The 12,036-nt window shown below is 40.6% G+C and overlaps 1 protein-coding gene across 1 annotated transcript in view; it reads right to left on the bottom strand.

Moving 5' to 3' along the window:
- Positions 1-12,036, bottom strand: part of LOC126754495 (protein prickle) — an 89,081-nt gene that overhangs the window by 27,391 nt on the left and 49,654 nt on the right. The window contains exon 2 of the mRNA XM_050466512.1: positions 1,550-2,309. Within this exon, the coding sequence (XP_050322469.1) occupies positions 1,550-2,309 (760 nt within the window). The remainder of the gene's footprint in view (positions 1-1,549; positions 2,310-12,036) is intronic.

Here is a 12,036-nt window from a genome sequence, read left to right as displayed (position 1 = left end):
TACGCTGGGCTTGCGGGGACTCATTGGAAATATATTTGGTATTCTGAATATTTAGAGGTTTAATCTCCTACAGTATCTAGAACGAAGTTGCGAAAGGGTCTCTGTAGGTTTTCGGGGCAACTCGCGCTCTCCGTCTGTTATGGGTGGTGGTTCCGCTCCAGGCGGCTTCACTTCAAGCAGATGATTGCAAAGATGGTTTCCGCAAACGGATTATTACCTACCGCTCCGATAGCACATTGTCCACCTCTTTAGCCCTGGAAAGAGCGGAGAGTGTTCGCTGTCCTCTAGAAGTCATATGATATTCTGTGTCAAAAGGTTTTTACGAGCCTAATGCTACTAGGATCGTCTTCTCACAAGTTGGTTTTTGATTTAGACCACAAACTATATGGACTTTTATTATTGTAAATGGTTTGTTGGTGTTAAGCAGTTTCTGGAAACTATGTTGATGGTTTGCTAGACTCAGGGTGTGAGTGAGTGTCAGGAGTAACAAGGCATCTTCACTAATTGAGAAAGGAGAGTTAATAGGCGATAAGGCTTCCCTTGATTGGCAGGTTTTAGTAGAGGAACCACTCCTCCGACCTTCCACGCATCACGCAAAAGAAGCGCTTTCTTTAAGTTCAATACAAATTTCGCTTTTCTTAAAGGTAAAATAAGTCTCCTTTCGAAAATGTTTCTCTAAGTGTCGCGCAATCGACATGATATGGATTTCAGCAGATTAAATGTGACACAGCTAGACAGACAGAGTGTCGTCTGCTCTTAGGTTTACACGCTTGTAGCGTGACGCAATGCGTAAGAAGCCGACTACAGTTGCTACACAACAAAATGACAAACATCAAAGCGCTCACAACGTACGCAAGCATATTTTGAAGAATTGCTTCGGCACAGGCACTGCAGCGCTACCAGCAAGTGAACCACATATCTTTTAGATATCGAAAACTCTTGGGACCGCGGTAAGCTTGGTAAGGCAAGCCCACAAGGCAATGCAGCTGTTGGTCACGGTTATGGCGTCTTGTTACAATTGCCTTGAAATGAATGCTATGTATAGCGATTTATCGAGGATGTCTGTCGCTTTGGGCATTGGATGTTGGTTGCATGGTGCTGGAGAGTGCTTTGTGTATTCTTGACGGTACGTGTTGAGTGGCGCGTGCGCACTGGCACTTGATACGCATGCGCAGTGCATGGTGTATATAAAATATACATATATGGAGGTATGGCTTCTACACATGCTCTCAGTATATACATAAATATATGCGGCTACTACTTTATTGCCCTTCAAAGAGTACTTTTTGAGGTAGTAAATTAATATCAACGCGTATAATTGCATTCTTCTACACACTGCTAATTCGTTTTGATTGCAAATCTCCCATACAAGTGCCGCGTCTGCGTACTGCAGCCCTCCTAAGTTAATCAAAACAATTGTGGCATAATTTCACGCCTATCTGCCGCGATATCGAACTCTGCCGCTTACCCGGCAATCGCGCGCAACTCGTTTGCTAACTTAAGGCTAGACGCTTCATAATTGTGCATTTTCTCTCGTTTTATTGCTTACCTGATCGGGTCTCAGACCGGGCGGCACCCAAGTGTACTCCTCCAGCGCGCAACCGCTGTCATCGTCCGAGTGCGAATGCCGCTGCATGTCGAGCTGCTGGTGACCGACCAGCGCGAAGGGCGCATGCGCCGACGATGGGTGGTGCAGCAGCGAGGGCGGTGAAGGTGATGAAATCGCCGGCGACAGCTGGTGTGGCGCATGTTGCTGTGGTTGCGGCATACCATGATGCTGTTGTTGTTGTTGCTGCTGTTGGTGCTTCAGCGATGAGCTGGAGTACTTGGACGATGAAGAATGCGCTGAATGCGCCGGTGAATACTGTTGTGGTGCATGATGCGCCAACATACCGACCGTTGAGGCAGCGGCATGCGGCGGCGCTGGCGGTGGCAGCTGGTGATGCGGTGGCAAATATTGTTGCGGATGCAATTGATGATGATGTAGTGGCGGCAAAGGCGGTTGATGTTGTAGCTGTTGTTGTTGTTGTTGTCCGTGTTGCGGTGGTGGCGCGTGATGAAATTGACGCTGTAGGGGCAGCGGTGAGGTCGGCAAACCTGTGGCATTGGGACTATATAAAGCGCTAGCTGACGAGCTGCTGGGCAAAACGCTGCCGGCGAGCAGTGCTGATGTTGCACCTGGCGCGCCAAGGCCTAAACTGCTACTTCCGCCCGTCGCTGCTGCTGCTGCGCTGGGCGAGAAGTGGCGCGGCAGTGTTGGTATCTTTTGCAGGTAGGAGACCTGTGTGAGCGGCGTGCGACTGATGGGCCTGCAAAGACAGAGAAATGAGAGAAAAACGTGAGTGAGGTAAATTATAAGAAAATGTAATGGGAAAAGACAAAAACGGAAAATTAATTGAACTTGCGAACGACGACAGATTTTACTTGCTGCCGAGTTTCTCGGCGCGACAGAGCTGGCAACACCGCAGTAATCAATCAATTTTTACAATTTTATTTTCCGTTAACTGGCATTTCTTACAATACTCTTGCCTTTACGGATATATATATTTTGTTGTTCTATTTTGGCGGTATTAGCGCTATTCCTGCCTGTTGAAGTATGCAAGCAACTGTGTGGCATGCGGCATAACAAATTGAAAGTTAATTAAATTGTAAGTGGTTCTGCCTGCGTCGTTCCGAAAGGTGAAGTTGAAAGTTGCAACAGCAATTAGGGTGCGCTACTTTCAGCTACCTACCTTACCTTATAACTGTGCAATTGATGGTAGACAGCCGAAATTGGCACGCATTAGTTATGGCCAAATATTCTAAAATTAATAATTGCGCAAATAAATCAGAGAAATTGCTGTTTATTTATGGTGAATGATGTTTATGGGAAAGTAGTTGGACATACTATACAAGATGTGTTCCAAAGTAAACAGGAATTTTTGAATCTAGCGCCCTCTGATGGCGCCATCTATATGACGACGGGTGCGTTAGAATCTGCTATCGGTTGGAAGTGAAGTTTTTGCGTTTTAAGTGCCAATATGTTTGTGTTGTCGGTGCGAAAATGGGCTTCAAACAAAGAGCCAACATTAAATTTTGTTTAAATTGGTAAATTGGAAACGTTTCAATTGATGAAACAAGTTTATGGCGATGATTGCCTATCCCGCAGCAGAGTGCACGAGTGGTTTCAACGTTTTCAAAGTGAGGACATAAATAACGATCACATATGGGCCAATCAAAATCCGTGATCACCGGAAATTCCATCGAAACTGTGCGTGAATTCATCAAAAATCAGCCGAAATCATCATTGAAATTCATGGAAATGGAATTGATCATCTCCAAAACATCGATTTATCGCATTTTGATCGAACATTTTGGCTTACGAAAGGTGTGTGCACGGTTTGTTCCGCACAAATTGATTGACGACCAAAATTGCTCAGCATCCAAAATTCGAAGGACATCATTGTGACCGATTATTTGACCAAAAATCATATTTTAACCATTAACCACTCCCCGTAATCGCCTGATATGGCACCGTGCGACTTCTTCCTTTTCGGAAAAATGCATTAGCCCATGAAAGGAAAACGTTATGCAGACGTAGAGGTCATTTAAAAGGCTTGCACCGGCACACCAGCGGCCATACCGGCCAACGAGCTAAAACACTCGTTGGACATGCTTTTGGACCGCGCAAAAAGCTATGTTGAAGCAGAAGAAGACTATTTTGGATAAAATAAATTGATTTCGCCTAAAAAACCATTTGTTCTGTTTTTTTTTAAGACCTGTTTACTTTGGAACGCACAATCTCTTGTTCTGCTTTTTGTGGTGTGCGCTTTAATTTTATTCGAATTTACTCGAATCTAAAAGTCTTAATGTAAGATAGGTTAGGATAAGAATCGATCCTTACAGGGATCTCACTTTGATAGCTTACAGCCTAATAAATTGATCACAAAGCAATCATTAATTAACGGAGCGCTTTGAGCTGATTACAGATGTGTTGTCTCCTGGTTCGCCGAAGATGTGACTGCCGAGATGTTTTAACCTCAGTTTTGCAAACGCTAGAAGATGGAGGAGAAAGTGCCTATAAGTTTCCACCTCACCTTCTTCCATGCCATTGCTACATTTTGGGTCCGACTGGATTTATAGATTTACAAAAGCAGCTCCTATGATTATGACTAGATGAATTTTGTTTAGGGCAAGTAGTATTTCGCAATTGTGCAGAGGTAAGTCGTCAACCAACACCTTCTAAGCGCTCGCGAGTTCCATTGGTCCAGTGCTAGAACGCAAGATAGCAACGAGGCTCCTACTCATCCCATTTCAAAGTAAGCTCATCGGCTATGCAGTTTGCAGCGGATCTGCTAAGACCAGGCATTCAAACGAATCTGACCTCACTTCGCTCTAAGGATTTTTGAAAAGTTCCAAAGAGATCCGACATTTTCGAGTCAAGTTTTGTTCATAAGTCCCATTTCCGGCTCGTGGTTATGTAAACAAGCGAAATTGTCGAATTTGGTATGAAGAGCTACATGAAGAGAGTCAAAAGCTCTCATTTCATCCAGAAAAACAACGGTATGGTGCCGATGGTGGGCCGGTGGAATCATCGGTCCATATTTCTTCAAAACTGATGCCAGAGAAAACGTAACCGTCAATGGCGATCATTATCGCTACATGATAACCAACTATTTGGTGCCTGAAATTGAAGCTTGTGATTTCAACGAGGTTTGGTTAAAACAAGACGGCGCCATTTCTCAAACATCGCATCAATCAATGATTTTATTGAGAGAACACTTTGACAAGCAGATAATTTTACGTTTTGGCCCGTTCGGTTGACCACCAAGATCGTGTAATATCACACTTTTAGAATTTTTTCTGTGGATATATGTAAGGTCTAAAGGCTATGCGGACAATCCCGATTCGATTCAGACCATAGGGAAAAATATCACGCGTGTTGTTCGCCAGTTACCAGTCGAAATGCTCGAACGATTCATCGAAAACTGGACACAATGGATGGATTATCTGAAACGTAGCCGCGGCCAACATTTGAAAAAGATTAGGAAACTTCGAAATGAATCACCCTTTAGAAAATTTTCGCTTTACCACATGCATATACTATAACATGACAACCAGGTTTTTGAAATTTACTGAACACCATCAATTAGCTTATGGATTAGGGAAGACCTGCTTAGCTTACATTGTGCGCAATGCACCACTTTTATGTCTTCTTCTTCTTAATTGGCGTAGACACCGCTTACGCGATTATAGCCGAGTTAACAACAGCGCGCCAGTCGTTTCTTCTTTTCGCTACGTGGCGCCAATTGGATATTCCAAGCGAAGCCAGGTCCTTCTCCACTTGGTCCTTCCAACGGAGTGGAGGTCTTCCTCTTCCTCTGCTTCCCCCGGCGGGTACTGCGTCGAATACTTTCAGAGCTGGAGTGTTTTCATCCATCCGGACAACATGACCTAGCCAGCGTAGCTGCTGCCTTTTAATTCGCTGAACTATGTCAATGTCGTCGTATATCTCGTACAGCTCATCGTTCCATCGAATGCGATATTCGCCGTGGCCATTGCGCAAAGGACCATAAATCTGTCGCAGAATTTTTCTCTCGAAAACTCGTAACGTCGACTCATCGGTTGCTGTCATCGCCCAAGCCCTGCACCATATAGCAGGACGGGAATTATGAGCGACTTATAGAGTTTAGCTTTTGTTCGTCGAGAGAGGACTTTACTTTTAATTGCCTACTCAGTCCAAAGTAGCTCCAGTTGGCAAGAGCAATCCTGCGTTGGATTTCCAGGCTGACATTGTTGGTGGTGTTAATGCTGGTTCCTAAATAGACGAAATTATCTACAACCTCAAAGTTATGACTGTTATGTCAGACGGTTCTAATAACAAAATCATAACAGTTTATAAGCACTTTTGGTTTTAAAAAAATCCATTTTCGTATGCAATTGTTGGAAAATAAATTAACTTTAGTCTGTTAGCTGCAAAGTAATAAAATTTTCAGCTTTGTGAATGACTAGAGATGCTGTGTGTGTTGTTGTTATCCTTGTTTTGCGGTTTTGCAGCACATTGAAAACAAACTTACGACAAAAAGCTCAAAATCAACCAACCAACGTTTACGAAACTTTTAGTAAAATGCAAACAAAAAAAAAAGACTCAGCAAAGTGAATTTTCATGCAGTGACAAAGGCGAAATAAAATGAAATTAAATGCAATATGTGAAAATGAATAAGAAATTTTCGCGCTTTGAAAAAGTGTTCCTTAAAAAATTCAACAGCAAAAAGAGTTTGATTACTCTATCTATAAAAACAATAAAATATATACACAATAAAAAAGTGAACACAAAAACCTTCGACTACACTTCCTGCAAATTTACACATTGCACTTTATTCTTTTTGATCTTGTGCTGCGCTTTGTTGCGTACTTTTGACAGCTGTCAATGCATGTTGGCGGATATTTTAGCGGGCTCATGACGCGTGTCTGCGTGGCGCGGCACTGCCGCATGCATGCAACGGCGCGTAAATGCAATATTTTTGTTTTGTTATCACAACGCCTGCAAATTCGACACAGTCAGGGCGCGCAGCCAGTCAGACGACGCAGCTCACATGTGTGCCTGGATGTCCATGGGTTTGCCAGCCCATGTGGTATGTATTTTGTTTTTTGGCGTAAATATTTTCGTTGGTGTCAATATTTGTTTCTTTGTTATTGTTGGCATGCATATGATGCATTTACTTTTTAGGGTAGTGTTGGAGGTTTTGCCAGAGTTATATAGCGGAAGGAGCAGCTGGTGTGTTGTATATACAATTTGTAATCAAATCGAGTACCCTGCAGGGAAAACGAGTACGACGAATAATTAAACCAATATTTTGCTTATTATATCTAATAATATATGCAAGATATTTACATAGCCAGTGCAATCAAAGCGTGCTCAGATGATGTAAACGACGACTCTGCTCCTTCCCTGACTCATCTCCTGCGTTGGCTCTTCTCTTTCTTTCAAGAGAAAGCTATTGGTTTGCCTGCTTCTCCATTTACTCATTCTGCAAAAGTGCCGATGAAGTTTCTGCTTAATTTCGTGATACCGTAATGCTACCACCCACTTTTTATCTAGCATAAAAGCTTGGTATTTTGTGCTCCACCGCTTTCAAATAGCGTTTCCATTGAAGTTGAAATATTGAATTCTCGGCGTTTTGAAATTGTGCGAAAAAATGCACAAAACAATTTTGTTTGTATTCACTTTGACAGTTTGATGTGTCAATTCCGCTGTAGGCGTTGCGATGTTATTGCAAAGCGTTTGTGGTTATTTCAACGTTTTTGTTTCGTTTTCATTTTCGTTTTCATTTTCGTTTTCGATTTTAAGGTCTGTTATCTGCGCCATTGCAGTTTCTATGTTTTTGTTTCTGTTTTTAGTTCTTTTGTGTTCTGCGGTTGTCTGTCAATTAATTGCGAATATTTTTATGCTTTCGTTTGACGTTTTGGCTGTTATTGCAAAGCGTTGTTTTGTTGTTTGTTTTGCATATTGTGTCAAAGGAATTAGTTTTTAATTGGTTAAGCACAAGTGGTGCATACTTTTTTAATTAATAAACTATGCACTTATGCCATCTATGTTGTTAGCCACACTAATTGAATTTGCGTATTATTAAAAAATATTTAAAGGCAATTTTGGAAAATTTTCGGTAAGGGAATAGAAACTTATTGAGTTTTGTTTAGTGAATAATACATTTTGTAAATGTGAGTTTTTGAAAATATTAAAAATAATTAAAATAATTTAATGTTATTTTTTTATTTCAAACAAAAAATTATTATTATATTAATTAAATTAATTAACTAAACCCCATAGCCTGAAATTAATAAATTAACAAGAACTAACTTGAATAAGGTAAAACTGGATGACATGATTTTGGCAGCTCGTGGCGGCCATGTTTGTTTATGGATTTGTGTCAAAGTTTGTCAATGTGTTTAGTAAGGTTTGCCATTTCATCATGCCACGTTTCACTTTGGCGTAACCTTTGGAAAAATGTCGAAGCTCATTACGCGAATTCGGGTCCTCCGGAATATCTGGAAATCCGATAAATCATCTTTTCAGATGAAGCTCGTTTCTGCCTTAACGGTTTCGTCAGCAAACAGGAATGTTGCTATTGGCGTGAGCCAAATCCCCGTGTGGTTCGGGAAAGACTTTTGCATACCCGAAAATTGGCCTTTTGGTGCGAATTGTGGTATGTTGGCATCATTGGACCTTATTTCTTTCGAATTGCTGTTAACATCAATAGCGGACCATCTCTGTTTCGAACAAGACGGTGCGCCGCTTCATATTATATGTAAGTCTAAAAAGGGACAGATTGCGTGCAATCGTTTGGCGACTCTTTAATTTCGAGAAATGGTTCAGTCAAACTGCTACCAAGATCCGTTTTAACGGCTGTAGGTTAAAAAAAAAAATTTGTGTCCGTTAAATCAAATTTTTACGCTAATCAACCAGCAACGAAGAGGCTCGAAGACCTCGAAGTTGACATTCAGTGCACTATACCGAAGTGCTGCCCCGGGTTATCGAGAATTGGCGAAAGCAAGTTGAGATACGCAAGCGGAGGCCGACACAAAAGCATAAAATTATGTGCATAACAAACAAAAAAACAAACATTTTGACCAAATTTGAGTGTTTTATTTGTAGTAGTAGTCTGTAGTAAACTATTTTATTAGGGAAATCATGTCTAGAAATTTGAAAAAGTTTAACGTTTTTGTATATTTTGATGAGACAGATATTCAAAATTAACTCTCAAAACGATTTTTCAAACCTAAAATTATTTCCAAAGTTAAAGCAATTTCAATTTCTGATTAGTCAATTTACTTGGCAAGAGTATTCTTTAAATATTTCGCAATTCTGAACAAACAGATATTGAAAATTTTTAATATGTAATATTTTTAAAAAATCGATAGAAAAACAATTCTTCAGTCCATTAACCCATCCGAAAAATTGATAATGAGATATGTACATTTATTGATGAAATTTATCATTGGAAAGGAGCATTCGGTTTTACCAAGGTCACGCCAGCAAAACAGTACAATGAATGTCTATATGCTTGAACTATATACATATATCTGAAATTGATTTGAGTTGTTTTTTTGTTAAATGGTCGATGTCAAAATTGAAAGTATCTTTTAACTACAAGTAACTTCTAGAATTACAAATAAGACAATTTGAAAAATTGGATAAAAATTTGATTTGTATAACTTTTATGACGCCGTCCTTAGCATAGTTGTAGACTAGAAAAAATAAAAAAGTATGACTATTGTATAGAGAACTGTATACAGAATATGCAAAAATAATTTCGTAGCGATTCAATCATTGTCGCCGAGTAATCACCGGTAGTCGTAAACGGTCTCGCCATCAACCCAAATAAAACCGAGATGGTTTAACTTACCAGAAGATACAATATCCCAGTGGCACCGCTGCCGCAAATGGTAGACATCCGTCTGCGACCAGGGGATACAGTGAAATATCTAGGGTTTTCATGGAAGCCGAATATCGAAGAGAGAGCAAAAACAGGCTAGATTGACTTTTACTGCTGTAGAGGAGCTATTCGCAAATAGCGGGCGCCGAGTTTGCAGCTATTAAGGTAGCAGAAGATTTACTGCTCCGGAGTGCAGCCTCCTTTAGAGAAGTGGCCATACATTCAGACAACTGAGCATTAATTTGTAACGATCGTCCTTGCGATAAGACTGGAAAGGGTGTCACAACGGAATCGCAGGAAACTGTAAAGCTGATGAGCTATCAAGAAAAAACACCTTAGAACCGCTATCAGTAGAATGGGAGGGTACCGGTGCTCCCGTATCCTTTTGTGTTCTACTTCTAGATAGCTGAGTTTCGCGGAAGCTTGGCCAGCACTAGGCCACCATCGGTATAGGCGCTGTCGCAAAAGTCAATAGTTGAAACTAGGTGACTACTTTCAAGAAATATTCCAAAAATCCAATGCAGAATCTAGGAAGCATGGGAAGCGTATTTTTTCTCCAAATAGAGGCATACATATGAGCGCAAATTTCAGCAATAAATCTTTTCTTAACCGTAAATTCGGATGACTAATAGCAATATTTCTCACAGCCACATTTCAATTCAAAGCAAATAAATGAAAATTATGCACATTTGGAGTAGGATACTATGGTCGGTTCAAAGTTGATTGAAAAAGTGGAGCAATTTCTCAGTGCAGCATTCAGGTGGGCCCGAATTTGTAGCGCCACAATTTGGCACGGTCGAAAATTTGTGCCGCATAGCAATGCATTCACGCACATACACACATTTTGGATATATGTATACACTTCCTAGCTTAGTCGAATTTGCTTGTTTTGTTTACAAATGATTTGGCGCTTTGTGCAGCCAAGCGTCACTACGGAGTCGCTAATAAATGCACATATCGCCTTACAACTGCAATTTAGCAATTCGAAAAATTTCACGGTGCATTAGTAATTGAAAGAAATCGCGGGTCTCGAAAATTTCGCAAAAAAAATGCAACATTTTACTGCGCAACCAAATTATTCACGCAATTGTACCTTGTTGCAAGTTTTTGCTGCGTCTTTTTGTTGGCATGTACCGTTCCTCAGCTTGGTATTGTTATAAATTAGTATTTTGTTTGTTTGTATTTTTGTTGGTCAGTTGATTTTTCTACGCTCGAGTTTTCAACTGACCAGTACAATGTTTGAGTTTAATGCACGTGCATTTTACGGTAATTTCTTGTTGGATTTTGTCTTGCAATAAATTTTCCCTGCGGTAATCCGCGAGGCTTGTTTATTTATTTCTTCTTGTTTATTTTGTTTCTGACGTGGAGCAATTAGTGTGGTTTGTTGTACTTTTCTTGGTAATTTTTACTATAAGCGGTTGCATGGGTTTACAGGTCTCAAACACCTTTAGAAAATTGTCCTAAGGTTGATCCGAGAAATAGCTTCGGAGACACAGCCTTGAGAACTTGTGCGTTGAAGACTAGCTAGGCTATGTGCGCCGTTCTTAAACACGTTTTTCTCGATGTAGCCACGTAATAGACGACATATAGTAAGTATAAAATTAATGTTTTACATTGTCAATCCTAATGTAAAAGTCGACTGTTGTTTGTGCTTGCTACCATAACCAGTTTTGGTATCCCAAATAGTTACTTATAGATCAAATATAATTATTTACATTTCTGAGGAGCAATGTTCAGAATTAAAATAGTATTTGATAGCACTGACCAGATAAAAAATGCTTTCCGGTTACTTAGAAAACCTGACTGTTTGGGGTAGATAGGTATACGAATAATGGTATGCAGCTACTTTTCATTGTGAACATCCAAAAAGAAAATCTGAAAGATCGCGCAGAGATCACTTAATCATATACATATAAAGACTTCCAGAGTGAATACTAAATACATTTGTCCGCTATTCCTCGACATAAAATTTGTTAAGGTTTAACTATTATAAATCAAATCGCCATATTCGAAACGTTTAAAGCTCAAATTATATAACGAATATTAGTAACGGATTAAGTAAATCATTTTTGATGGAGTTCGGCTTTAAACGTTCCGTGAGATTAATGGTGTTTTGGGGATGGTACTCTATCACTTCGAACAGGGGAGGAATAGTTTCGACGATTCAGAGCGGGTGAAAACGACACCATGGATAAGCCAGTCGGCGAAAGACCTGTGACGACAAATACCGATCGAATTATGGGAAACATCGAGTTAGACCGGCATTGTGGCATCTCGTGACATCGCCCAGGAGATGAGAGTCACCAAACCATTTTAAACCATTTGTAGAAGGCTGGATACACAAAAAAGGTTGATGTTTGGGTGCCGCATGATTTGACGCAAAAAAATTCTATGGACCGAATCAACGCCTGCGATATGCAGCTCAAACAGAACGAACTCGACCCATTTTTGAAGCGGATGATGACTGGCAACGAAAAATGGACAATATCGAGCGAAAACGGTCATGGTCGAAGGCCGGTGAATCGTCCCAAACAGTGGCCCACCCGAGATTGACGGCCAGGAAGGTTTTTCTGTGTGTTTGGTGGGATTGGAAGGAAATCATCCACTATGAGCTGCTCCC

Source organism: Bactrocera neohumeralis, chromosome 4 (assembly GCF_024586455.1).
Source record: "Bactrocera neohumeralis isolate Rockhampton chromosome 4, APGP_CSIRO_Bneo_wtdbg2-racon-allhic-juicebox.fasta_v2, whole genome shotgun sequence".
NCBI classification, from domain to species: Eukaryota; Metazoa; Arthropoda; class Insecta; order Diptera; family Tephritidae; genus Bactrocera; species Bactrocera neohumeralis.
Note: the sequence above shows the minus strand (reverse complement) of the source record. Positions and strands in the feature narration are given on the sequence as shown.